Consider the following 26,718-nt stretch of genomic DNA (forward strand, 5'->3'; position numbering starts at 1 on the left):
TGAGCCAAATGAAAGGCATGAACCAGATCGGCAGCATGAACATCAGAGGCAAAAACCCAGGAATTATCTTCCTGACCATAACCCTTCCACTTGACCAGGTACTGGAGTTTCCGTCTCGAAACACGAGAATCCAAAATCTTCGCCACCACATACTCCAACTCCCCCTCAACAAACACCGGGCAGGAGGATCAACGGATGGAACCACAGGCGCCACGTATCTCCGCAATAACGACCTATGGAACACATTGTGGATGGCAAAAGAAGCAGGAAGGGCCAAACGAAATGACACAGGATTGATAACCTCAGAAATCTTATACAGACCAATGAAACGAGGCTTAAACTTAGGAGAGGAAACCTTCATAGGAACATAACGAGACGACAACCAAACCAAATCCCCAACACGAAGTCAGGGACCCACACAGCGCCGGCGGTTAGCAAAACGTTGAGCCTTCTCCTGGGACAATGTCAAATTGTCCACCACATGAGTCCAAATCTGCTGCAACCTGTCCACCACAGTATCTACACCAGGACAGTCCGAAGACTCAACCTGCCCTGAAGAGAAACAAGGATGGAAACCAGAATTGCAGAAAAACGGCGAAACCAAAGTAGCTGAGCTGGCCCGATTATTAAGGGCGAACTCAGCCAACGGCAAAAAGGACACCCAATCATCCTGATCAGCAGAAATAAAGCATCTCAGATATGTTTACAAAGTTTGATTAGTTCGTTCGGTCTGGCCATTTGTCTGAGGATGGAAAGCCGAGGAAAAAGACAAATCAATGCCCATCCTAGCACAAAAGGATCGCCAAAACCTCGAAACAAACTGGGAACCTCTGTCAGAAACGATGTTCTCCGGGATACCATGTAAACGAACCACATGCTGGAAAAATAATGGCACCAAATCAGAGGAGGAAGGCAATTTAGACAAAGGTACCAAATGGACCATTTTAGAAAAGCGATCACAAACCAACCAAATGACCGACATCTTTTGAGAGACGGGGAGATCCGAAATAAAATCCATAGAAATATGCGTCCAGGGCCTCTTCGGGACCGGCAAGGTCAAAAGCAACCCACTGGCACGAGAACAGCAGGGCTTAGCCCGAGCACAAGTCCCACAGGACTGCACAAAAGAACGCACATCCCGTGACAAAGACAGCCACCAGAAGGATCTAGCCACCAAATTTCGGGTACCAAAGATTCCAGGATGCCCAGCCAACACTGAACAATGAATCTCAGAGATAACTCTACTAGTCCATCTATCAGGGACAAACAGTTTCTCTGCTGAGCAACGGTCAGGTCTATCAGCCTGAAATTTTTGCAGCACCTGCCGCAAATCAGGGGAGATGGCAGACAAAATTACCCCCTCTTTGAGAATACCCGCCGGCTCAGGAACACCCGGAGAGTCAGGCACAAAACTCCTAGACAGGGCATCAGCCTTCACATTCTTAGAGCCCAGATGGTACGAAACCACAAAATCAAAACGGGAGAAAAATAACGACCATCGAGCCTGTCTCGGATTCAACCGTTTGGCAGACTCAAGATAAGTCAAATTCTTGTGATCTGTCAAGACCACCACGCGATGCTTGGCTCCTTCCAGCCAATGACGCCACTCCTCGAATGCCCACTTCATGGCCAACAACTCACGATTACCGGCATCATAGTTACGCTCAGCAGGCGAAAACTTTCTAGAAAAGAAAGCACATGGCTTCATCACAGAGCCATCAGAACCTCTTTGCGACAAAACAGCCCCTGCTCCAATCTCAGAAGCATCAACCTCAACCTGAAACGGGAGCGAAACATTGGCTGGCACAACACAGGGGCAGAAGAAAAACGACGCTTCAACTCCTGAAAAGCCTCTACAGCTGCAGAAGACCAATTGACCACATCGACACCCTTCTTGGTCAAATCAGTCAACGGTTTAGCAACAGTAGAAAAGTTAGCGATGAAGCGCCGATAAAAATTAGCAAAGCCCAGGAACTTTTGCAGGCTCTTCACAGATGTCGGCTGAGTCCAATCGTAAATGGCCTGGACTTTAACAGGGTCCATCTCGATAGTAGAAGGGGAAAAAATGAACCCCAAAAATGAAACCTTCTGAACTCCAAAGAGACACTTTGACCCCTTCACAAACAAGGAATTCGCACAAAGGACCTGGAACACCATTCTGACCTGCTTCACATGAGACTGCCAATCATCCGAAAAGACCAAAATATCATCCAAATACACAATCAGGAATTTATCCAGGTACTCTCGGAAGATGTCATGCATAAAGGACTGAAATACTGATGGAGCATTGGAAAGCCCGAATGGCATAACCAGGTACTCAAAATGGCCCTCGGGCATATTAAATGCTGTTTTCCATTCATCGCCTTGTTTAATACGCACAAGATTATATGCCCCTCGAAGATCTATCTTGGTGAACCAACTAGCCCCTTTAATACGAGCAAACAAATCAGACAGCAACGGCAAAGGATACTGAAATTTGACTGTAATTTTATTAAGAAGGCGGTAATCAATACAAAGTCTCAAAGAACCATCCTTCTTGGCCACAAAAAAGAACCCTGCTCCTAACGGTGATGACGACGGGCGAATATGGCCTTTCTCCAAGGATTCCTTTATATAACTCCGCATAGCGGCGTGTTCTGGCACAGATAAATTGAACAATCGGCCCTTAGGAAACTTACTACCGGGAATCAAATTAATTGCACAATCGCAATCCCTATGAGGAGGTAGGGCACTGGCTTTGGGCTCATCAAATACATCCCGATAATCCGATAAAAACTCTGGAACTTCAGAAGGAGTGGAAGACGAAATAGACAAAAATGGAACATTACCATGTACCCCCTGGCAACCCCAGCTGGACACAGACATAGATTTCCAGTCCAATACTGGATTATGAACCTGTAGCCATGGCAACCCCAAAACGACCACATCATGCAGATTATGCAACACCAGAAAGCAGATATCCTGATGTGCAGGAGCCATGCACATGGTCAATTGGGTCCAGTACTGAGGCTTATTCTTGGCCAAAGGCGTAGCATCAATTCCTCTCAATGGAATAGGATACTGCAAGGGCTCCAAGAAAAAACCACAGCGCCTAGCATACTCCAAGTCCATCAAATTCAGGGCAGTGCCTGAATCCACAAATGCCATAACAGAATAGGATGACAAAGAGCAAATCAGAGTAATAGACAATAGAAATTTAGACTGTACCGTACCAATGGTGGCAGACCTAGCGAACCGCTTAGTGCGCTTAGGACAATCGGAGATAGCATGAGTGGAATCACCACAGTAAAAACATAGCCCATTCCGACGTCTGTGTTCCTGCCGTTCAGCTCTGGTCAAAGTCCTATCACACTGCATAGGCTCAGGCCCATGCTCAGAAAGTACCGCCAAATGGTGCACAGATTTACGCTCACGCAAGCGTCGATCGATCTGAATGGCCAAGGACATAGACTCATTCAGACCTGCAGGCATGGGAAACCCCACCATGCCATCCTTCAGGGCTTCAGAGAGACCCTTTCTGAAGATTGCTGCCAGGGCACATTCATTCCACTGAGTGAGCACAGACCACTTTCTAAACTTCTGACAATATATCTCCACTTCATCCTGACCCTGACACAGAGCCAGCAAGATTTTCTCTGCCTGATCCACTGAATTAGGTTCGTCATAAAGCAATCCAAGCGCCAGGAAAAACGCATCAACATCACGCAATGCCGGATCTCCTGGCGCAAGGGAAAATGCCCAGTCTTGAGGGTCACCACGTAACAAAGAAATAATGATCTTTACTTGTTGAACAGGGTCACCTGAGGAGCGAGGTTTCAAGGCAAGAAACAATTTACAATTATTTTTGAAATTCAAGAACTTAGATCTATCACCAAAAAACAAATCAGGAATTGGAATCCTAGGCTCTGACATCGGATTCTGAACCACAAAATCTTGAATGATTTGTACCCTTGTAGTGAGATTATCCATCCAAGAGGACAGACCTTGAATGTCCATGTTTACACCAGTGTCCTAAACCACCCAGAAGTAAAGGAGAAAAAAGAGACAAAACACACTGCAAAGAAAAAAAAATGGTCTCAGAACTTCTCTTATCCCTCTATTGAGATGCATTAGTACTTTGGGCCACCTGTACTGTTATGACCTGGTGGTCAGGACAACAATGGACCTGGTGGTTAAGAGCACACGGAATGACCTGATAGTTACTGATAATAAAGGACGAGCTCTGGGACGTGGGAACTCTGCTGACCGTAATCCCAAATCCTATCAAACACACTAGAAATAGCCGTGGATTGCGCCTAACGCTCCCTATGCAACTCGGCACAGCCTAAGAAACTAGCTAGCCCTGAAGATAGAAAAATAAAGCCTACCTTGCCTCAGAGAAATTCCCCAAAGGAAAAGGCAGCCCCCCACATATAATGACTGTGATTAAAGATGAAAATACAAACACAGAGATGAAATAGATTAAGCAAAGTGAGGCCCGACTTACTGAACAGGCCGAGGATAGGAAAGGTTACTTTGCGGTCAGCACAAAAACCTACAAAAAGACCACGCAGAGGGTGCAAAAAGACCCTCCGCACCGACTCACGGTGCGGAGGCGCTCCCTCTGCGTCCCAGAGCTTCCAGCAAGCAAGACAACAATAATAATAGCAAGCTGAACAGAAAAATAGCAAACCAAAGAAATACAAGCTGGAACTTAGCTTCTGCTGGGAAGACAGGTCACTAGAACGATCCAGGAGATAACTAGACCAATACTGGAACATTGACAGGTGGCCTGGAGCAAAGATCTAAGTGGAGTTAAATAGAGCAGCAGCTAACGCATTAACCTCGTCACCTGTGGAAGGAAACTCAGAAACACCCACCAGAGGAAGTCCATGGACAGAACCAGCCGAAGTACCATTCATGACCACAGGAGGGAGCCCGAAAACAGAATTCACAACAGCGCCCAAACAGTGGTTCCCCCCACATATGGGGTATCAGCGCACTCAGGACAAATTGGACAACAAATTTTGGGGTCCAATTTCTGTTACCTTCGGGAAAATACAAAACTGGGGGCTGAAAAATAATTTTTGTGGGAAAAATTTTTGTTTTATTTTTACGGCTCTGCATTATAAACTTCTGTGAAGCCCTTGGTGGGTCAAAGCGCTCACCACACATCTAGATAAATTCCTTAGGGGGTCTACTTTCCAAAATGGTGTCAGTTGTGGGGGGTTTCAATGTTTAGGCACATCAGTGGCTCTACAAACGCAACATGGCGTCCCATCTCAATTCCTGTCAATTTTGCATTGAAAAGTCAAACGGCGCTCCTTCCCTTCCAAGCTCTCCCATGTGCCCAAACAGGGGTTTACCCCAACATATGGGGTATCAGCGTACTCAGGACAAATTATACAACAACTTTTGGGTCCAATTTAGTAACATAGTTAGTAAGGCCGAAAAAAGACATTTGTCCATCCAGTTCAGCCTATATTCCATCATAATAAATACCCAGATCTACGTCCTTCTACAGAACCTAATAATTGTATGATACAATATTGTTCTGCTCCAGGAAGACATCCAGGCCTCTCTTGAACCCCTCGACTGAGTTCGCCATCACCACCTCCTCAGGCAAGCAATTCCAGATTCTCACTGCCCTAACAGTAAAGAATCCTCTTCTATGTTGGTGGAAAAACCTTCTCTCCTCCAGACGCAAAGAATGCCCCCTTGTGCCCGTCACCTTCCTTGGTATAAACAGATCCTCAGCGAGATATTTGTATTGTCCCCTTATATACTTATACATGGTTATTAGATCGCCCCTCAGTCGTCTTTTTTCTAGACTAAATAATCCTAATTTCTTCTCTTACTCTTGGGAAAATAAAAAATTGGGGGCAAAAAATAATTTTTGTGAAAAAATATGATTTTTTATTTTTACTGTTCTGCATTATAAACTTCTGTAAAGCACTTGGTGGGTCAAAGTGCTCACCACACATCTAGATAAGTTCCTTAGGGGGTCTACTTTCCAAAATGGTGTCACTTGTGGGGGGTTTCTACTGTTTAGGCACATCAGTGGCTCTCCAAACGCAACATGGCGTCCCCATCTCAATTCCTGTCAATTTTGCATTGAAAAGTCAAATGGCGCTCCTTCGTATTTTCTATCATATAGACCCCTCATAATGACTTCAAATGAGATGTGGTCCCTAAAAAAAAATGTTGTAAAAATGAGAAATTGCTGGTCAACTTTTAACCCTTATAATTCCCTAAAAAAAAAAATTTTGGTTCCAAAATTGTGCTGATGTAAAGTAGACATGTGGGAAATGTTACTTATTAAGTATTTTGTGTGACATATCTCTGTGATTTAATTGCAGAAAAATTCAAATTTGGAAGATTGCAAAATCTTTAAAATTTTCGCCAAATTTCCGTTTTTTTCACAAATAAACGCAGGTAATATCAAAGAAATTTTACCATTATCATGAAGTACAGTATGTCATGAGAAAACAATGTCAGAATCACTGGGATCCGTTGAAGCGTTCCAGAGTTATAACCTCATAAAGGGACAGTGGTCAGAATTGTAAAAATTGGCCCGGTCATTAACGTGCAAACCACCCTTGGGGGTGAAGGTGTTAACCCCTTTCTGACCTCGGACGGGAGAGTACGTCTGAGGTCAGATCCTCTGCTTTGATGCAGGGCCCAGGCGGTGAGCCCGCATCAAAGCCGGGACATGTCAGTTGTTTTGAACAGCTGACATGTGCCCGCAATAGCGGTGGGTGATATCGCGATTCACCTTCCGCTATTAACTAGTTAAATGCCGCTGTCAAACGCTGACAGCGGAATCTAACCGGCACTTCCGGCCGGCCGGCTGGCTGGAAATGAGCGCATCGCTGACCCCCGTTACATGATCAGGGGTCAGCGATGCATCAGAATGGTAACTATAGAGGTCCTTGAGACCTCTATGGTTACTGATCCCGGCTAGCTGTGAGTGCCACCCTGTGGTCGGCGCTCATAGCACACCTGCATTTCTGCTGCATAGCAGCGATCTGATGATCTTCTGATGAGCTTCTAGCCTCCCATGGCTATTGAAGCATGGCAAAAGTAAAAAAAAAAGTTTAAAAAAATGTGAAAAAATAAAAAAATATAAACGTTTAAATCACCCCCTTTCACCCCATTCAAAATAAATCAATAAAAAAAAAAAATCAAACCTACACATATTTGTTATCGCCGCGTTCAGAATCGCCTGATCTATCAATAAAAAAAAGGATTAACCTGATCACTAAACGGCGTAGAGAGAAAAAATATCAAACCACCAGAATTACGTTTTTTGGTCGCCGCGACATTGCATTAAAATGCAATAAAGGGCGATCATAAGAACGTATCTGCACCAATATGGTATCATTAAAAATGCCAGCTCAGCATGCAAAAAATAAGCCCTCAACCGACCCCAGATCATGAAAAATGGAGACGCTACGGGTATCGGAAAATGGCGCTTTTATTTTTTTTTACAAAGTTTTGAATTTTTTTTCACCAGTTAAGTAAAAGAGAACCTTGACAAGTTTGGTGTCTGTGAACTCGTAATGACCTGGAGAATCATAATGGCAGGTCAGTTTTAGCATTTAATGAACCTAGCAGAAAAGCCAAACAAAAAACAAGTGTGGGATTGCACTTTTTTTTTGCAATTTTACCGCACTTGAAATGTTTTCCCATTTTCTAGTACATGACATGCTGAAACCAATGAGTGGTTCAAAAATACAACTTGTTTCACAAAAAATAAGCCCTCATATGGCCATATTGACGGAAAAATAAAAAAGTTATCGCTCTGGGAAGGAGTGGAGCAGAAAACGAACACGGAAAAATGGAAAATCCCAAGGTCATGGAGGGGTTTAGGGTCACCAATCTAACCCAAAAAGAGATGCGAAACCAACTAAGTAAGATTAAAATAGATAAATCCCGGGGTCCAGATGGCGTACACCCACGAGTACTAAGAGAACTAAGTAATGCAATAATGCAATAGACAAACCATTATTTCTTATATTTAGGGACTTTATAGCGACGGGGTCTGTTCCACAGGACTGGCGCATAGCAAATGTGGTGCCAATATTCAAAAATGGCTCTAAAAGTGAACCTGGAAATTATAGGCCAGTAAGTCTAACCTCTATTGTTGGTAAAATATTTGAAGGGTTTTTGAGGGATGTTATTCTGGATTACGTCAATGAGAATAACTTTAACTCCATATCCGCATGAGTTTATTAGGAATCGCTCCTGTCAAACCAATCTAATCTGTTTTTATGAAGAGGTAAGCTATAGACTGGACCAAGATGTCATGACTCTGGACGGGATTATCTAGCCTCCATCCTGGTCACATCAGGGTTAACTGGGATTGTCTCTCTCTGGGTCTGGGGCGGCTATTTAATTGCTGCTGGTTCCTGGGTCAAGTGTCGGTGGTACTTCCGTTTACTCAGTTTGTGGTTGCTGACCCATGTTATTCATCTGTAATCGCTGTGCCTCAGTGTGTGTGAGCTTTGTTGTGTATGACCCAGTTCTGTCACCTGACTCCTGACTCTGTTTTCTGCTCAGTACTGTTCTGTCCTTCCTGGTTCTCTGACCCCTTGGCTCGTCTTGGTTTACTCTTTGGTTTTGTCCTTAGTACCTCGCTCTCATCTGGCTTTTGACCCTCGGCTCCCCATTTACTATGTCGTTGTTCTCTGTCCTGTGCTCCGTGCTCTCAGCTGTCTCCCCAGACTCTCACGTGGTAGCTCCGCCACTCTGCAATCATGTGACTGTCTAGTCTCAGGCCCTGTGCTTACTGCATGCTTTAGTCTTAGGTCCTGTGTGCACTGCGTCCCGGACCCCCTGCTTGCGCCAGCTAGGCTTTCCATAGTAACACTGTCAGTATCACTACATTATCACCAACCCTTATATTTTTGGGGGGTCTTGTGACTCATTGTGTGTTACGGACCCCCTGAATGTGTTGCCTGATCAGGTGGCTAGCCTTTCCAAGATGATGCAGAACCTGTCTGTTGAGCAAAGAGCGTTGGTTGCTTCACACTAACAGGTATAAAGGGAGTTGGCGGATACTGTTAACACTTTTCGGGGGGGCCTCCTCCCCGTCTGGCAATGTGGATGGTGCTGTGTCTGATGTCTTCTTGTCCTCTCCTGAGCCCTCTGCCAAACTTCCGGATACCTTTTCTTGGGATAATAGAAAATTCCAAGTGTTTAGGGAGAGTTGCAAATTACTTTTTTCCCTGCATCCTTGGTCCTCGGGTGATGTGAGTCAAAGGGTGGGGATAGTTATTTCCCTGTTACATGAGGGGCCACAGTCCTGGGCTTTCTCCCTACTTCATACTTCCCCTGAGAGATTGTCTGTTGATTGGTTCTTTGAGGCCTTGGATCTGATTTATGATGAACCTGATCGAGTGAGATTGGCTGAGGACACTAATATGGATCTCACCAAGGAAAGTTTTCTGCGGAGTGGTACTGTTCTGAGTTCAGGCGGTGAGTACCTGAAGTATCCTGGAATGACTCGGCTCTCAGGGGACTATTCCGAAGGGGTCTCGTCGAACATTTAAAGGATGCCTTGGCCCTGCATCCTCTACTTGATTCACTGGAGGAGGCCATGACCCACACAGTCCGCATGGACCGCAGGATGCGTGAGAAAGAAGTGGTGCAACATGTCAGTGATACTTCTGTTTACTCGGTTTGTGGTTGCTGACCCAGGTTACTCATAGGTAATTGATGTGCCTCAGTGTGCGTGAGCTTTGTTGTGTATCAGCCGGTTCTGTCACCTGACTCCTGCCTCTGTTTTCTGCTCGGTACTTTTATGTCCTTCCTGGTTCTCTGACCCCTTGGCTCGTCTCGGTTTACGCTTTGGTTTTATCCCTGGTACCTCGCTCTCATCTGGCTTTTGACCCTCAGCTCCCCACTGACTACGTCATTGTCCTCTGTCCTGTGCTTAGCGCTCTCAGCTGTCTCCCCGTCCTCTCAAGTGGTAGCTCCGCCCCTCTGCGATCACGTGACTATCTAGTCTCAGGTCCTGTACTTACTGAGTGCCTTAGTCTCAGGTCCTGTGCACACTGCGTGCCCTGCTCCTTATACTTCCGTCCCTCGGTCCCTGACCCCTGCTTGCGCCATCTGAGCTTTCCATAGTGACACTGTCCATGTCACTACACAAGGTGAGTCATTGGCATGGTATATCTTGATTTTTCCAAAGCCTTTGATACCGAGCCACACAAGAGGTTGGTACACAAAATTAGACTGTTGGGTCTGGAAGAAAATGTGTGTAAATGGGTAAGTACCTGGCTTAGTGATAGAAAGCAGAGGGTGGTTATAAATGGTATACTCTCTAACTGGGTCGCTGTGACCAGTGGGGTACCGAAGGGGTCGGTATTGGGACCTGTTCTCTTCAACATATTTATTAACGATCTGGTAGAAGGTTTACACAGTAAAATATCGATATTTGTAGATGATACAAAACTATGTAAAGCAGTCAATACAAGAGAAGATAGTATTCTGTTACATATGGATCTGCATAACTTGGAAACTTGGGACAAAAGGTGGCAGATGAGGTTTAACAATGATAAATAAATGTAAGGTTATACACATGGGAAGAAGGAATCAATATCACCATTACACACTGAATGGGAAACCACTGGGTAAATCTGACATGGAGAAGGACTTGGGGATCCTAGTTAATGATAAACTTACCTGGAGCAGCCAGTGCCAGGCAGCAGCTGCCAAGGCAAACAGGATCATGGGGTGCATTAAAAGAGGTCTGGATACACATGATGAGAGCATTATACTGCCTCTGTACAAATCTGTGGTGAGACCGCACATGGAGTACTGTGTCCAGTTTTGGGTACCGGAGCTCAGGAAGGATATAATGGAACTTAATTGAGTACAAAGGAGGGCAACCAAATTAATAAAGGGGATGGAAGAACTACAATACCCAGATAGATGAGCAAAATTAAGATTATTTAGTATAGAAAAAAACATGACTGAGTGGTGATCTAATAAACATGTCTAAATATATAATGGGACAATACAAATATCTCTCCGAGGATCTGTTTATACCAAGGAAGGTGACGGGCACAAGGGGGCATACTCTGCATCTGGTGGAGAGAAGGTTTTTCCACCAACATAGAAGAGGATTCTTTACTGTTAGCGCAGTGAGAATCTGGAATTCCTTGCCTGAGGAGGTGGTGATGGTGAACTCAGTCGAGGGATTCAAGAGAGGCCTGGATGTCTTCCTGGAGCGTAGCAATATTGTATCTTACAGCTGTTTGGTTCTTTAGAAGGACGTAGATCTGGGGATCTATTCTGACGGAATATAGGCTGAACTGGATGGACAAATGTCTTTTTTCGGACTTGCTAACTATGTTACTATGTTAAGTATGAACCTGAACCAGTAGCCTGTGATATAGAAACCATTCCACAATTAATACTTACGCTGGACAAACGTGACAAACGTAAACATATTTGTTAGGGCCGCTTGAGCACTCGAATACTTCACATCCCATTAAATAGGAAGTTGCCCACATCACCTGAAATATTAAAAAATTGCATGAACTTATTTAGCATTGGATTAAAACCAGCATTGCAAATAATGAAGAGATTATTTTTTTGGACAAGTTAACTTATCATTTTTGGAATGCTACTTAAAGGGAAACCATTCTGGTCCCCTGACTGTCAACATTTGCTATTATAGCAGTATTGGTGAAGATTTATTTAATTGGACAATGTATTTTGTTTGCTATACTGACGCTGCTATGTTTGAAGAATTAACCTTTATTCTGAATAGAGATCTGTGAACCCAAACAGTAAAGTTTGGGGTCCATACTGTACACATACTGTTTGGGCAAGGACCTAAATATTGACTTCATCAGGAAATCCGTGTTACTGTATGGGTTCGTACTGTGTGGGTTCGGTTAGATCACCATTAGCACAGTGAGAAAAAATGAGAAATTTCTCCCGGTGAACTTACTTCTGCACCGTGAGACTTTTTGTCGATGTGTTAGCTGTGATCTCACTGAGATTACCGTAGTTCAGGGGCCCAGCTGGTAACGCAGCCTCAGTGACCGCACAATACAGTGTAGCAAACACTGGATGTTCGGGCCCCCCATTCAAGTCAATGGGGTCCAGGCTGGGTTAGGGATTGGGTACTGTTCTGGTACGCAAACTTTTTTTAACTGTTCGGCCAAACCCGCCAGACATGAGCATCCATGGGTCCGCCCATCTCTAATACTGAAATATTGCATATACTGGTGAAGTAGGACTAGTCAGGAGTGCTTCCCTTCTCCCAGACTAGTCCTGCCTCAGCTTTCCTAATCGTCCCTCTCTGGGCATGATTGACAGCTTGCGTTATACAACTGCCATATTCTCTATTGGTTTCAGGCTGTTAGATCCAAGGCAAGACTAGCCCAAGAGAGGATACTACTACTGTCTCACTAGCATAAAACATGCTACAAGATATAAAATAGATATAAAATATATATAAAAATAGCAGTAAAGAAAACATTTTGCCAGATTAAGGAAATCCAAGTCCAAACACTCCTTTCACATCAATTGGGCCGAGATGAAACACCAGACATAACCCATTTCTATCTCACCCTCTCTAGGACTCGTTTAGCCAGGACACTTCCCAACAGAGCTAGAGACACTACATATATATAAAATACTAGCTATTGAACCCGTTCTATGCCCGGGTGGCCAGCAGTTCTGTCCTGTGCTGCTGCCATCCTGCACCCCTGTTCTGTCATGTGCTGCTCTATTCTGTCATGTGCTGCTCCCATCCTGCGCCACAGTTCTGTAATGTTCTGCTCCCATCCATATGCCCCATACGCTGCTCCATAAAGGTTGATGGCCCCCATAAGATGCTCCATAGTATATGCCTCATATGCTGCTCCATTATGGTTGATGGCCCCCATAAGATGCTCCATAGTATATGCCTCATATGCTGCTGCATTATGGTTGATGGCCCCCATAAGATGCTCCATAGTATATGCCTCATATGCTGCTGCATTATGGTTGATGGCGACCATAAGATGCTCCATAGTATATGCCTCATATGCTGCTCCATTATGGTTGATGGCCCCCATAAGATGCTCCATAGTATATGCCTCATATGCTGCTCCATTATGGTTGATGGCCCCCATAAGATGCTCCATAGTATATGCCTCATATGCTGCTCCATTATGGTTGATGGCCCCCATAAGATGCTCCATAGTATATGCCTCATATGCTGCTCCATTATGGTTGATGGCCCCCATAAGATGCTCCATAGTATATGCCTCATATGCTGCTCCATTATGGTTGATGGCCCCCATAAGATGCTCCATAGTATATGCCTCATATGCTGCTGCATTATGGTTGATGGCGACCATAAGATGCTCCATAGTATATGCCTCATATGCTGCTCCATTATGGTTGATGGCCCCCATAAGATGCTCCATAGTATATGCCTCATATGCTGCTCCATTATGGTTGATGGCCCCCATAAGATGCTCCATAGTATATGCCTCATATGCTGCTCCATTATGGTTGATGGCCCCCATAAGATGCTCCATAGTAAATGCCTCATATGCTGCTGCATTATGGTTGATGGCGACTATAAGATGCTCCATAGTATATGCCTCATATGCTGCTCCATTATGGTTGATGGCCCCCATAAGATGCTCCATAGTATATGCCTCATATGCTGCTCCATTATGGTTGATGGCCCCCATAAGATGCTCCATAGTATATGCCTCATATGCTGCTGCATTATGGTTGATGACCACCATAAGATGCTCCATAGTATATGCCTCATATGCTGCTCCATTATGGTTGATGACCACCATAAGATGCTCCATAGTATATGCCTCATATGCTGCTGCATTATGGTTGATGGCCCCCATAAGATGCTCCATAGTATATGCCTCATAAGCTGCTCCATTATGGTTGATGACCACCATAAGATGCTCCATAGTATATGCCTCATATGCTGCTCCATTATGGTTGATGGCCCCCATAAGATGCTCCATAGTATATGCCTCATATGCTGCTCCATTATGGTTGATGGCCCCCATAAGATGCTCCATAGTATATGCCTCATGTGCTGCTGCATTATGCTTGATGGCGACCATAAGATGCTCCATAGTATATGCCTCATATGCTGCTCCATTATGGTTGATGGCCCCCATAAGATGCTCCATAGTATATGCCTCATATGCTGCTCCATTATGGTTGATGGCCCCCATAAGATGCTCCATAGTATATGCCTCATATGCTGCTGCATTATGGTTGATGACCACCATAAGATGCTCCATAGTATATGCCTCATAAGCTGCTGCATTATGGTTGATGGCCCCCATAAGATGCTCCATAGTATATGCCTCATATGCTGCTCCATTATGTTTGATGGCCCCCATAAGATGATCCATAGTATGTGCCTCATATGCTGCTCCATTATGGTTGATGGCCCCCATAAGATGCTCCATACTATATGCCCTGTATGCTGCTCCATTATGGTTGATGGCTCCCATAAGATGCTCCATAGAATTATATGCCCCTTATGCTTCTTCGATATATAAAAAAAAAATAACATACCCACCTATTGTCGCTGGGCGCCGAGTGCTGGGGGGCCTGAGCAGGCGGGGACACCGGCGCGCTGTGGGGGTCAGGTGCCGGAGTCGCCGCTAGCTCATGCCCCCGACACTTGCTATAGTCACCTGGCTCTGATCCAGCGCTGCGTGCCGCTCCATCTTCCGGGTCCTCTGGCTGTGACTGACTGTTCAGTCAGAAGGCGGCGCGCATTAATCGCGTCATCGCGCCCTCTGAACTGAATGCCACAGGCAGAGGACCCGGAAAACAGAGCGGCACGCAGCACTGGAACGGGACAGGTGAATATAGCATACTCACCCTCCTGGCATGTCCCTGCTTCTCCGTTGGAGATCGCGGTGTGCGTTCAGTGCTTACGCATACCGCTATCTCCTGGGCTGCATCACTCTGTGGGGTCCAGACTGCGCCGGCGCTTGCGCTTGCGCAGTCTATAAAGGCTTCGGACAGAGTGACGCTCCCAGCATTATAATATAGATATTGAGTCCAGAGATTTTTCCACTCACAAAAAGTTCCAATGGATGCCACTTACCTGTGTGTAATGGCCGGTTTCTAGATCAGATAAGGCCCCAAATCCATATTTATAGTCCGCACATTCACTGTACCAAGAATCAATAACCGCATACCAGGGGACCTTGAAGTTAGACAGAAATACGTTTTCTCCACACTTGAAATCTGAAAAGATGAATGTTACAGGTAAAGGTACAAAACATTGAGAAAATGCACAAATAATAATAGATATTTATAACAAATTCCCTCTTCCCAGATCTTATAATCCATCAAATTGAAAAAGAAAAAAAGCAACCTGTGAAAAATATATAATGAATGATATACAAATGGACAAAAGTATTGGGAGACCCCTTTAAATTCATGTTTTTCATTTACCTCCATTACTCCCCAGTGTAAAACATTCAGCCCAATTTGCCCAGTCTGTAACATCTGACCCCATTGTCCCCCGATGTATAAGATGTGCACCCCCCAAATGTTAAACAATAGCTACTCACCTCTGCCATATAACATCATGCCCTACTATCCCCGGTGTATAATTTCTGGCTCCACTGAGATTGATGTATAACATTTGGCCTCATTGTCCCCGGTGTATAAAATCAAGTCCTGTCACTTGCAGTGTAAAACATCTGGCTCCTCACCCCTGGTGTATAACATCAGGCTCCCCACCATGTCATCTGCCTTTACTAATGTGTGACAGAATAACTGGTGGTGAAGAGGTCTCTGATAACAGTGTGGTCCTGTAATAGAAGCTACCACTGTAACAAGACCTTTCATGACCACTCTTCTTCCTGAATCTTCCCCCATCTCCTCTGAGTGATGTTATTGAGAAGTAGAAGGAAGCACATCAATTCAGCCACAAAGTGGAGACCTCATAATGTTACAGAGCGTGGGGACGAGTGCTGAAGAGCAGAGGATTCCAAGAGCAGAGGATACCATAATTTCCCTCGGGATCAATAAAGTGTATCGTATCGTATCGTTTCACTAACGTTCTGCTGATTCCATAACTGCAGAGTCCAGTCCTCCTCTGGTCTTTACATCAGTAAAAATATTGCGCCCCAGCGGGGAGCTTCATGGACGAGCTGCTGCATGCATCTGCACATCAGCATGCACAATGTCGAGCTTTGGATGGGGTGGAATAAAGTCTAGTGATGAGCGAGTATACTCATTGCTCGGGTTTTACCGAGAATGCTCGGGTGTCCTCCGAGTATTTTGGGCGTGCTCGGAGATTTAGTTTTCGTAGCCTCAGCTGCATGATTTGCGGCTGCTAGACAGTCTGAATACATGTGTGGGTTGCCGAGCATGCTTGGGAAAACCCAAGAAACGAATATACTCGCTCATCACTAATAAAGTCACCACTGCTAGACTCTGGAAAAAACGTGTTCTATGCAAAGACGAATCACACTACTCTATCTGGTGTCTGATGGAGGAGTCTGGGTTTGGTGAATGCTATGAGAATGTTACCCCCTGACTGCATTGTGCCCAGTGTACTGGTTTGGTGGAGGAAGGATAATGCTATTGGGCTTGTTATCAGTGTTCTGCCTCGACCCTTTACCGCCATTGATGATAAATCTTAAGACATTATGACAATTACAGCTTCCAGCTTTGTGGGAGCAGTTTGGGGAAGGCCCTTTTCTGTAGCTCATGACTGTGCCCAATGCCTAAGCTCAATAACAACATGGTTAGGGGGGATTGTGTTATGATAGGCAATTCAGGAACACAATGTACATAGCGATCAGAGCACCCACAGTGATCTGACAACAACCCAAAATAACAGAACGAGCTCTGAGACGTGGGAACTCTGTAGACCGCAATTCCTGATCCTCTCCAAACACAACTAGAGGCAGCTGTGGATTGCGCCTAACGCTCCCTATGCAACTCGGCACAGCCTGAGAAACTAACTAGCCTGAAGATAGAAAAATAAGCCTACCTTGCCTCAGAGAAATACCCCAAAGGAAAAGGCAGCCCCCCACATATAATGACTGTGAGTAAGATGAAAAGACAAACGTAGGGATGAAATAGATTCAGCAAAGTGAGGCCCGATATTCTAGACAGAACGAGAATAGGAAAGATAACTTTGCGGTCTACACAAAACCCTAAAGAAAACCACGCAAAGGGGGCAAAAAGACCCTCCGTACCGAACTAATGGCACGGAGGTACACCCCTTGCGTCCCAGAGCTTCCAGCAAAACAAATAGACAAGCTGGACAGAAACAATAGCAACAAATAGCAAAGAAGCACTTAGCTATGCAGAGCAGCAGGCCACAGGAATGATCCAGAGAAACACAAGTCCAACACTGGAACATAGACAGGAAGCAAGGATCAAAGCATTAGGTGGAGTTAAGTAGAGAAGCAGCTAACGACCTCACCAGATCACCTGAGGGAGGAAACTCAGAAGCTGCAGTACCACTTTCCTCCACAAACGGAAGCTCCCAGAGAGAATCAGCCGAAGTACCACTTGTGACCACAGGAGTGAACTCTGCCACAGAATTCACAACAGGATTGGTGGAAGCCAATAGCCCGGATTGCAGTCCAATCCAAAAACCTTGGGATGAACTGGAATGGAGATTGTGAGACCGGCCTCTCCAGCAACATGAGGGTCTGACCTCACAAATGCTCTTCCGGGTGAAGGAGTGAAAATTCCCACAAACACCTCCACAATCATGTAGAAAATTTTCCTAGAGCAGGAGCCGTTATATCTGCAGATGGATCGACTTCATATTAATATCTATGGATGTAGAAGGGAAGGTCAGGAAATCTCCTGTAGGTATAATGTGGAGGGTGCTCAATAGTTTTGTCCATTTAGTATATTATATGAATCTAAGGAGATTGACCACATCTTTCCTTAGATGAGATTTGTCTCAGACTGTAAGGCAACTGGCTTTAGCTGAAGCCCTCACTCTTTGCTCTGACTGGTATAAGAAAAAATTGAACTCATAGGCAAACCGTGGAATAGAAAAGCAACTGATGTACTGAAGCTGAAGGACTCTATGTCTCTGTGTTGTAGTAAAGAGGGAAACATTTTCTCTTGAGTCAACATAGCCTGATATAATAGGCACAAGATGGGCAGCACTGAAAAAAAAAACTAAGCACTGTTGCTTAGTAGTATTGGGGTCCTAGGTTTAAATCCCACCATGGACAACATCTGTAACGAGTTTGTATGATCTCCATTCGTTTGCGTGAGTTTCGTCAGGTTGCTCTGGATGGAATTAATGGTGCTATACAAGCAAGTAAATTAAACGTAAATGTTTATACTATTAAAGTCTACATATGGCCACCCAGTGCTTGTAATGTTCATGGTTTTAATAGCATTTTGTGAATTTGTTTTGTTAAAAATTGGAATCCTGAAACAAATATGAAGTTAAAAGGACCTTGTTAGCTGATTCATGCTGTACAAACCACAGGCAGCAAGAATCAGAGCCTGGGTGTACAATTGCAGCCAAGAATATATCTCTCTGCAATGATCCAATGTTTCAGAGAAAGTATAGTTAGAAAAAATGTTTGACCCTCGTTCTATAGTGCTGCCAGGGATGATTGACAGGTCTCTTCTATAGAGAGAGATCTGACAGTCACCTCCAGAAGGGTTGGAAGAAGCTGGAGGGTGGAAGCACCAAACTAGTCTAGTCTGACGCTATGATCTCCATATGGTTCATCTACCTAAACTTTCTCAGAAAAGGCAGTCAGACTCTGATTCATGGTGTGCAAAGTTCCCTAAAATAGTAAAAATAACTATGCAAAGCTGCCATGCAAAATGAAAACCTAGCAGCAATGAAAAGAACGTGTTTCCCTGACAAGTCCAATCATTGTTGAAGCTTACTGGTTATTACTCTTGAATTTTGAGGACTGTGTCCTACTTTACATTGCCTGGCCCAATCTCCAGCTGTTTTAGCAGCTTCTGAGTTCCAAACCTACAAAAAAAAGTGAAAAACATGTACAGGGGCTTCTCACAAAATTAAAATATCATCAAAAAGTTAATTTATTTCAGTTCTTCAATACAAAAAGCAAAACTCATATATTATATACAGTCATTACACACAGAGTGATATATTTCAAGTGTTTATTTCTGTTAATGTTGATGATTATGGCTTTCAGCCAATGAAAACCCAAAAGTCATTATCTCAGTAAATTAAAATACTTTGTAACACCAGCTTGAAAAATGATTTTAACATTTGAAATGTTGACCTACCAAAATGTATGTTCAGCAAATGCTCTCAAATCTCGGTCGGGAAAAATGTAACTTACATTTTCACTTTTTTTCTTGCAGTCCTGACACAATGTTGGGTGTCGAGTTCCCACCTCTGCACGGGGGGAATCATGAACCATCTCCGCTGAGGTCCCAGCGTCTAGCTCAACTGATACTGTTTGACTCGTTGCTGATGCCCTTCCAGGCTCTGTCTTTGTGGCTAGCACTGATCAGCAGCGAGCAGGTCTTTCTGGAACTAAGTCCTGCTTTTCTCATACTGAGCATGCCCATGCTCAGGTCCTGTTGCAGCTCCTATTGGAGCAATCTGGAAGGTCCCATGCGCGAGTGTATACTTGAAAACGTGTGTGTGTAGATGTGTGAAAGTCGCTCTTTAATCATCCCCTTTCTAGTGTTGTCTGCTCACGTATGGTGGATGGCTTATGGTGCTATCTAGTGCCCAACAGTGCCATCTGCACACCAAGCACACGTTACAGTGCCTTTGCAGTGCCCGCTTATGCGGCACCACGCGCTTTCCTGACAGCCTGTCAGTGTAGGGTGGGATTTCCCGCTTGGACTCAGCATCTGACTCAGGGCATCCTCAGGCGCAAGCTCAAAAGCCACCGAGGGTCAGAGCGGGTCCAATCACAAGCTTACTGGGGGTGATTCATAGGGATCCCGCTAGTGTCTTTCAGCTGCTCCCTGTGATTGCTAACAGGGAGCAGCGTATTTGTGGTGACTCTGTGAAGCAACAGAGTTCGCTTCTATTCACACTGGGTGAGGTCTAACCCATGGGTGAGCAAGCGTCCGTCCGCCATTACTCAGCAGCAGGTGTCATCTCTGCACGGTGGACCACGGACTGCGAACGCACCTCATATTCCCTATTACTATTATTTGGTGCGTTCCGCTAGTCCTAACACACATAAGTATATTCTTTGACACAAGACTGATGTCAGAAAGTTGCCACAATTCACTAGACTTACCACTAGAATGACTCACCACTACGGGCCATCATTGATCATGAGTTTTGCTATTGGATCCGGATGGGTGCAGAATGGGTACAGCGACAACTATAAACCATCTAATTTCACCTGCTTTTGACTTACCATCTTCAGCATATTTCTTGCACCTGGAGCAGCCTGGCTTCTATATTTATTATGAACATCAAGAATCTCTTTCTGTATGGCCGGGACTTGGGGTGATAAAGCTGAAATCGGGGTATTAGCCTGGGAAATTGATAACGCACACAATCATTTTTTTTTTGCTTTATGAATTAAATTAAACAGTTTGTTCTAGAAGTGAATTAATCGATTCTAAACAGTTCATATTCATTTGCTTTCCTCAAAAAATGATAGATTCAGGTTCCATTTTTGGTGAAATTTAGGCAAAAGTTTTTTTTTTATATATATATTAAACTCATCTAGTCCCACGCTGCACCTGTCAAAGCACACAAACCCCTTTATGCTCCAGTCTGGTCTTCAGTCATCTTCTTCTTCCATGTCCCGCCATCTTTAGCCACCTTGGTGCTGACTAGGCCCCAAAACACTATGATGTTGCCCTGATGTCATGACATCATATGAGGTCTGTACATGATGTCATGTTAGGAATTTTCAGTCTCCTACTTTGACCAGGTCTCACGTGACTTGATATTAGGGGGATCCTCTTCATGCTGTTTTGAGGCCTAGCCAACATAGAGGGACCAATAGATGTCGGTATGCAACAGGAGAAGAAGTCTGAAGTGCAGACAAAACAGCAGAGGGGCTGTGTTGTTGGCTAGAAGATGACCAGGGTGAGGGGAGTATTTTCTATTCTAGACATATTAAGGCGGATGTGATTCGCAAAGTATAAATTTTGATGCCAGTCAAACTTATTGGCCAAAACTCAAGCAGATCTGTCAAATTTCATCAGATTGCCTCATCATTAGTATATAGACATTGTCAATACTTGTTATTAAACATTTGCCACCTTTTTGTATCTACACAAGGCAGGTGGAAAACTACAGTACATGACTGTAAAATATTGGGGGTATTTCTGGGTAATACTGAGAGCACGGGAATACACCATAGCTAAAAGCTTTCTGATGGGAGTGACCCATCGGATTCCAAAAAAATAAGTAGGACATTATATTTACCACTTTTCTTTTAATGATGCTATACTCACCACACTCTCAACAGCCTCGGCTGGGATATTCACAGCTCTTCCTAATGATCGTTTTCGTAAGGATTTTCTGCGCCTAACATTGCCATTATCATCGCAAGGAGGCAGGAAAGCTTTATTCTGTAACACAAGGGCATGTGTAAGACATAAAACTGCTGCCAGGTAGAAACGTGACAATCATAATTTCCATAATGCAATGTCAGAACAGTAGCGTGACTTCCCTTCATCAGCAGCAAATGGTCTAGTATATTTCTTTCAGCAAGTATCTAAAAACCTTGGCTCACAGCGCGCACTGCTGGTGCCAGGATCGCGTGTTTGTGTGACTCCCAAGTATGCGATTTGAATACTTCCATCCACATTGCAACTAGACGTTTCTGACCTCGCTCAATGCACTTGCATTGAGGTAGGCTGTGCATGTCTAGCCGGCGCATGACCACGTGTAAGCAAATAACATACTTGCGGTCATGCGCCAACTCGAGAAACATCTCAGCTTGCGGACACAGAGTAACTGCAGACTTAAGGTACCGTCACACTCAGCATCTTTGCAAAGAGAACAACAATCCGTGACGTTGCAGCATCCTGGATAGCGATCTTGTTGTGTTTGACACGCAGCAGCGATCTGGATCCCGCTGCACCATCGCTGGTCAGAGCTAGAAGTCTAGAACCTTATTTTGTCGCCAGGTCGGCGTGTATCGTCATGTTTGACATCAAAAGCAACGACGCCCGCAACGAGCATAGGGCCCCTAGATGTGTGTCGGATCGGTACACTCCGGCTGTTTGACATGGAGCTAACAACCAGCAAGAACGAGAAGTGAGTTGCCGTTACGTCACTGGATCGCTCCTGCATCGTTCTGGAGTTGCTGTGTTTGACGTCTCTACAGCGACCTAAACAGCGACGCTCCAGCGACCTAGTTTAGGTCGGCTCGTTGTCTATATCGCTGCAGCGTCGCTGAGTGTGACGGTACCTTTACACCCCAAGCCCTAACAACTCCTTTAAGTGATTAGAGCTGCACTGCCTTTCTTCATGCAGTCGGGAGGTGGGGGTCAAGGAAACATCTCTTTGAAAGGATACCCGGCAAGGGGACACAGTGCTAAATCAGAGCTGGGATGCTTTTGTTCTCTGGATCGTGTGGGCCCCAGAGGACAGTACTTGCATGTCGTAGAAATATCCTATCACTTTCTAAGGTGTAAAAATCCTTTGAAGGGTCCTCTTCATCTACCATAAGTGCTGAACCTCCAATCTCCATTAATCCAAGATTAAAATTTACATTTCTGTTCTAGATAAGGCAAAACATAACATTATTTTATGAGAACACTATTTTTACTACTACTACTACTAATAATTATAATAGAAAAAGCTGATGTGTAGATATTGCAGTTATATGTTATAGTGGTGCACCCTGCCATTATTTTCATTGGTTTTAAGGATGTCCACCTTAGCGCTGGTGAGAGGAAGACATTTCAAAGGCAGTTATTTTGCCACCACAAAAGCAAGGATGACTCCATTACACATGTGTACGAGGATGCAGGAGGTGGGACTGAGCTGTTGAGCATGAGTAACCACCACATTGAACAAATTATGTGTGAGGTAAATAAAAGCATTCTAAGGGCACCATATCGGTGACCACTCTGAACCAGCAGAGATCGACGTTGGGCAGAAGAGACAGACAAGTAGTAATTACATGTCTGTTAGCTCTTGGACCTGTATTCAAAAGGGATAAAAGTCCTTGAGAACCCCTTTACATCTGATATATAAAGTGTGTGTTTTCATTTATTTATTTTACTCACTTAAATAGTGCCATTAATTCCACAGCATTTTACAAACATTATTGACACTGTCCCCATTGAGGTTCACAATTTAGATTCCCTATCAGTATGAATTTGGACTGTGGGAGGAAGTTGGTGTACCTGGAGGAAGCCCATGAAAACACAGGGAAAACATACAAAACTCCTCACAGATGTTTTCCTTGGTTGGATTTGAACCCAGGACCCCAGCGCTGCAGTGCTAACCACTGAGCCACCGTGCAGCCTATATCCATTTCTATCTTTTTTCTTGTTTTGAAGTCAAACTCATGTTTGGCTGTTAAACATCTGGCTGAAGCAGAAGGTGGGCCCCACTATTGTTTCCAATAGGAAGTGAGGCACAAAAGGCCACCCAGAAAAAATATATATACATATACAGTTAGGTCCATATATATTTTAACAGAGACAACATTTTTCTAATTTTGGTTATAGACATTACCACAATTAATTTTAAACAAAACAATTCAGATGCAGTTGAAGTTCAGACTTTCAGCTTTCATTTGAGGGTATCCACATTAAAATTGGATGAAGGGTTTAGGAGTTTCAGCTCCTTAACATGTGCCACCCTGTTTTTAAAGGGACCAAATGTAATTGAACAGATTCAATAATTTTAAATAAAATGTTCATTTCTAGTACTTGTTGAAAACCCTTTGTTGGCAATGACTGCCTAAAGTCTTGAGCTCATAGACATCACCAGACGCTGTGTTTCCTCCTTTTTGATGCTCGGCCTTCACTGCGGTGGTTCTCAGTTGATGTTTGTTTGTGGGCCTTTCTGTCTGAAGTTTAGTCATTAACAAGTGAACTGCTGCTCAATTGGGTTGAGATCAGGTGACTGACTTGGCCATTCAAGAATATTCCACTTCTTTGCTTTAATAAACTCCTGGGTTGCTTTGGCTTTATATTTTGGGTCATTGTCCATCTTTAGTATGAAACAACGACCAAACAGTTTGGCTGCATTTGGCTGGATCTGAGCGCACAGTATGGCTCTGAATACCTCAGAATTCATTCGGCTGCTTCTGTCCTGTGTCACATCATCAATAAACACTAGTGAGCCAGTGCCACTGGCAGCCATGCATGCCCAAGCCATCACACTGCCTCCGTCATGTTTTACAGATGAGGTGGTATGCTTTGGATCATGAGCTGGACCACGCCTTCGCCATACTTTTCTCTTTCCATCACTCTGGTAGAGGTTGATCTTGGTTTCATCTGTCCAAAGAATCTTCTTCCAGAACTTTGCGGCTTTTTTTAGATGTTTTTTAGCCTTTTTATTCTTGATGCTTATGAGTGGCTGCACTGTGCAGTGAACCCTCTGTATTTACTTTCATGCAGTCTTCTCTTATGGCAGATTTGGATATTGATACGCCGACCTCCTGGAGAGTGTTGGTCACTTGGTTGGCTGTTGTGAAGGGGTTTCTCTTCACCATGGAGATTATTCTGCGATCATCCACCACTGTTGTCTTCCGTGGGCGCCCAGGTCTTTTTGCATTGATGAGTTCACCAGTGCTTTCTTTCTTTCTCAGGATGTACCAAACTGTAGATTTTGCCACTCCTAATATTGTAGCAATTTCTTGGATGGGTTTTTTCTGTTTTTGAAGCTTAAGGATGGCTTGTTTCACCTGCATGGAGAGCTCTTTTGACCGCATGTTTACTTCACAGCAAAACCTTCCAAATGCAAGCACCACACCTCAAATCAGCTCCAGGACTTTTATCTGCTTAATTGACAATGAACTAACGAAGGGATTGTCCACACCTGTCCATGAAATAGCCTTGGTGTCAATTGTCCAATTACTTTTGGTCCCTTTAAAAACAGGGCGGCACATGTTAAGGAGCTGAAACTCCTAAACCCTTCATCCAATTTTAATGTGAATACCCTCAAATGAAAGCTGAAAGTCTAAACTTCAACTGCATCTGAATTGTTTTGTTTAAAATTCGTTGTGGTAATGTCTATAACCAAAATTAGAAAAATGAAACGAAGATCAACCTCTACCAGAATGATGGAAAGAGAAAAGTATGGCGAAGGCGTGGTACAGCTCATGATCCAAAGCATACCACCTCATCTGTAAAACCCCGTGGAGGCAGTGTGATGGCTTGGGCATGCATGGCTGCCAGTGGCACTGGTCACTAGTGTTTATTGATGATGTGACACAGGACAGAAGCAGCCGAATGAATTCTGAGGTCTTCAGAGCCGCCATAGTGTGTGCTCAGATCCAGCCAAATACAGCCAAACTGATTGGTCGTCGTTTCATACTACAGATGGACAATGACCCAAAACATAAAGCCAAAGCAACCCAGGAGTTTATTAAAGCAAAGAAGTGGAATATTCTTGAATGGCCAAGTCAGTCACTGGATCTCAACCCAATTTAGCAGCATTTCACTTGTTAAAGACTAAACTTCAGACAGAAAGGCCACGAACAAACAGCGACTGAAAACCACCGCAGTGAAGGCCTGGCAGAGCATCAAAAAGGATGAAACACAGCGTCTGGTGATGTCCATGAGTTCAAGACTTCAGGCAGTCATTGCCAACAAAGGGTTTTCAACAAGTACTAGAAATGAACATTTTATTTAAAATTATTGAATCTGTTCAATTACATTTGGTCCCTTTAAAAACAGGGTGGCACATGTTAAGGAGCTGAGACTCCTTAACCCTTCATCCAATTTTAATGTGGATACCCTCAAATTAAAGCTGAAAGTCTGATCTTCAACTGCATCTGAATTGTTTTGTTTAAAATTCGTTGTGGTAATGTTTATAACCAAAATTAGAAAAATGTAGTCTCTGTCCAAATATATATGGACCTAACTGTAGTTGTTGTCACTTTCCAGCTGAAAAATAATGGAAATCCTTTACTTGACTACTTTTCTTTCATTTACTGTTATCTTTAGTTCTCCATTGAGTGTAGCTTCAAGAAATACTCACTGGATGTGAGAGAACAGGCAGTCCTTCATCAATGTCTTCAGAGTTGGAAATCACAGCACTGTTTTCATTTTCAGGGATGGAAAAAACAGAAGAGATCTCCCCCTATTAACACATTACACAATTTGTTACAATGGTTCAGGATCTACACAGTTGCTCATTCAAGAAGCAGATTTTTGTACTACACACACCTGTAATAGTATCAGCATCAGCAGATTAGCAAGACGCTGCGCCATCGCCCTGTAAGACCGAGAAACTCAACATTAGATTTAGTTATATGAGCAAAAAAGACTCCTCTTTAGAATGTGTAACGAAACTTTAGATAGAAAAATGGACGCTAGATAGAACAGACTGATCTTTATACTGTCAGTCTTATCCCTCAGATGCTGCAGTTAATACTGGTGCAGCATCTAAGTGGTTAGACTGGTTAGACATGGAGAATCGGTTTCTTCTGTCACCCTGTAGCCCCCATGTATTCATACTGTATGACAATAAGTTAAAATGTTACTCGGGGCCCAACAAAGCCCTAAAGGTCTGCCATGTACAGTACATGAGATTTCTTGGTCCCACTCTTGTGTTTTCTGACAATGCATAGAAATACAAAA

At 44.0% G+C, this 26,718-nt stretch overlaps 1 protein-coding gene across 1 annotated transcript in view; it reads right to left on the reverse strand.

Moving 5' to 3' along the window:
- LOC138638772 (cysteine-rich venom protein-like) overlaps positions 1 to 26,718 on the reverse strand; it is a 66,092-nt gene that overhangs the window by 28,788 nt on the left and 10,586 nt on the right. Inside the window, exons 2-8 of the mRNA XM_069728344.1 lie at positions 26,305 to 26,353; positions 26,117 to 26,218; positions 21,403 to 21,519; positions 20,349 to 20,468; positions 18,880 to 18,970; positions 15,089 to 15,231; positions 11,410 to 11,504 (exon numbers count right to left, since the gene is read on the reverse strand). Of these exons, the coding sequence (XP_069584445.1) occupies positions 11,410 to 11,504; positions 15,089 to 15,231; positions 18,880 to 18,970; positions 20,349 to 20,468; positions 21,403 to 21,519; positions 26,117 to 26,218; positions 26,305 to 26,349 (713 nt within the window). The 5' untranslated portion in view covers positions 26,350 to 26,353. The remainder of the gene's footprint in view (positions 1 to 11,409; positions 11,505 to 15,088; positions 15,232 to 18,879; positions 18,971 to 20,348; positions 20,469 to 21,402; positions 21,520 to 26,116; positions 26,219 to 26,304; positions 26,354 to 26,718) is intronic.

The sequence above is a fragment of the Ranitomeya imitator genome, chromosome 5 (assembly GCF_032444005.1).
Source record: "Ranitomeya imitator isolate aRanImi1 chromosome 5, aRanImi1.pri, whole genome shotgun sequence".
Lineage (NCBI taxonomy): Eukaryota > Metazoa > Chordata > Amphibia > Anura > Dendrobatidae > Ranitomeya > Ranitomeya imitator.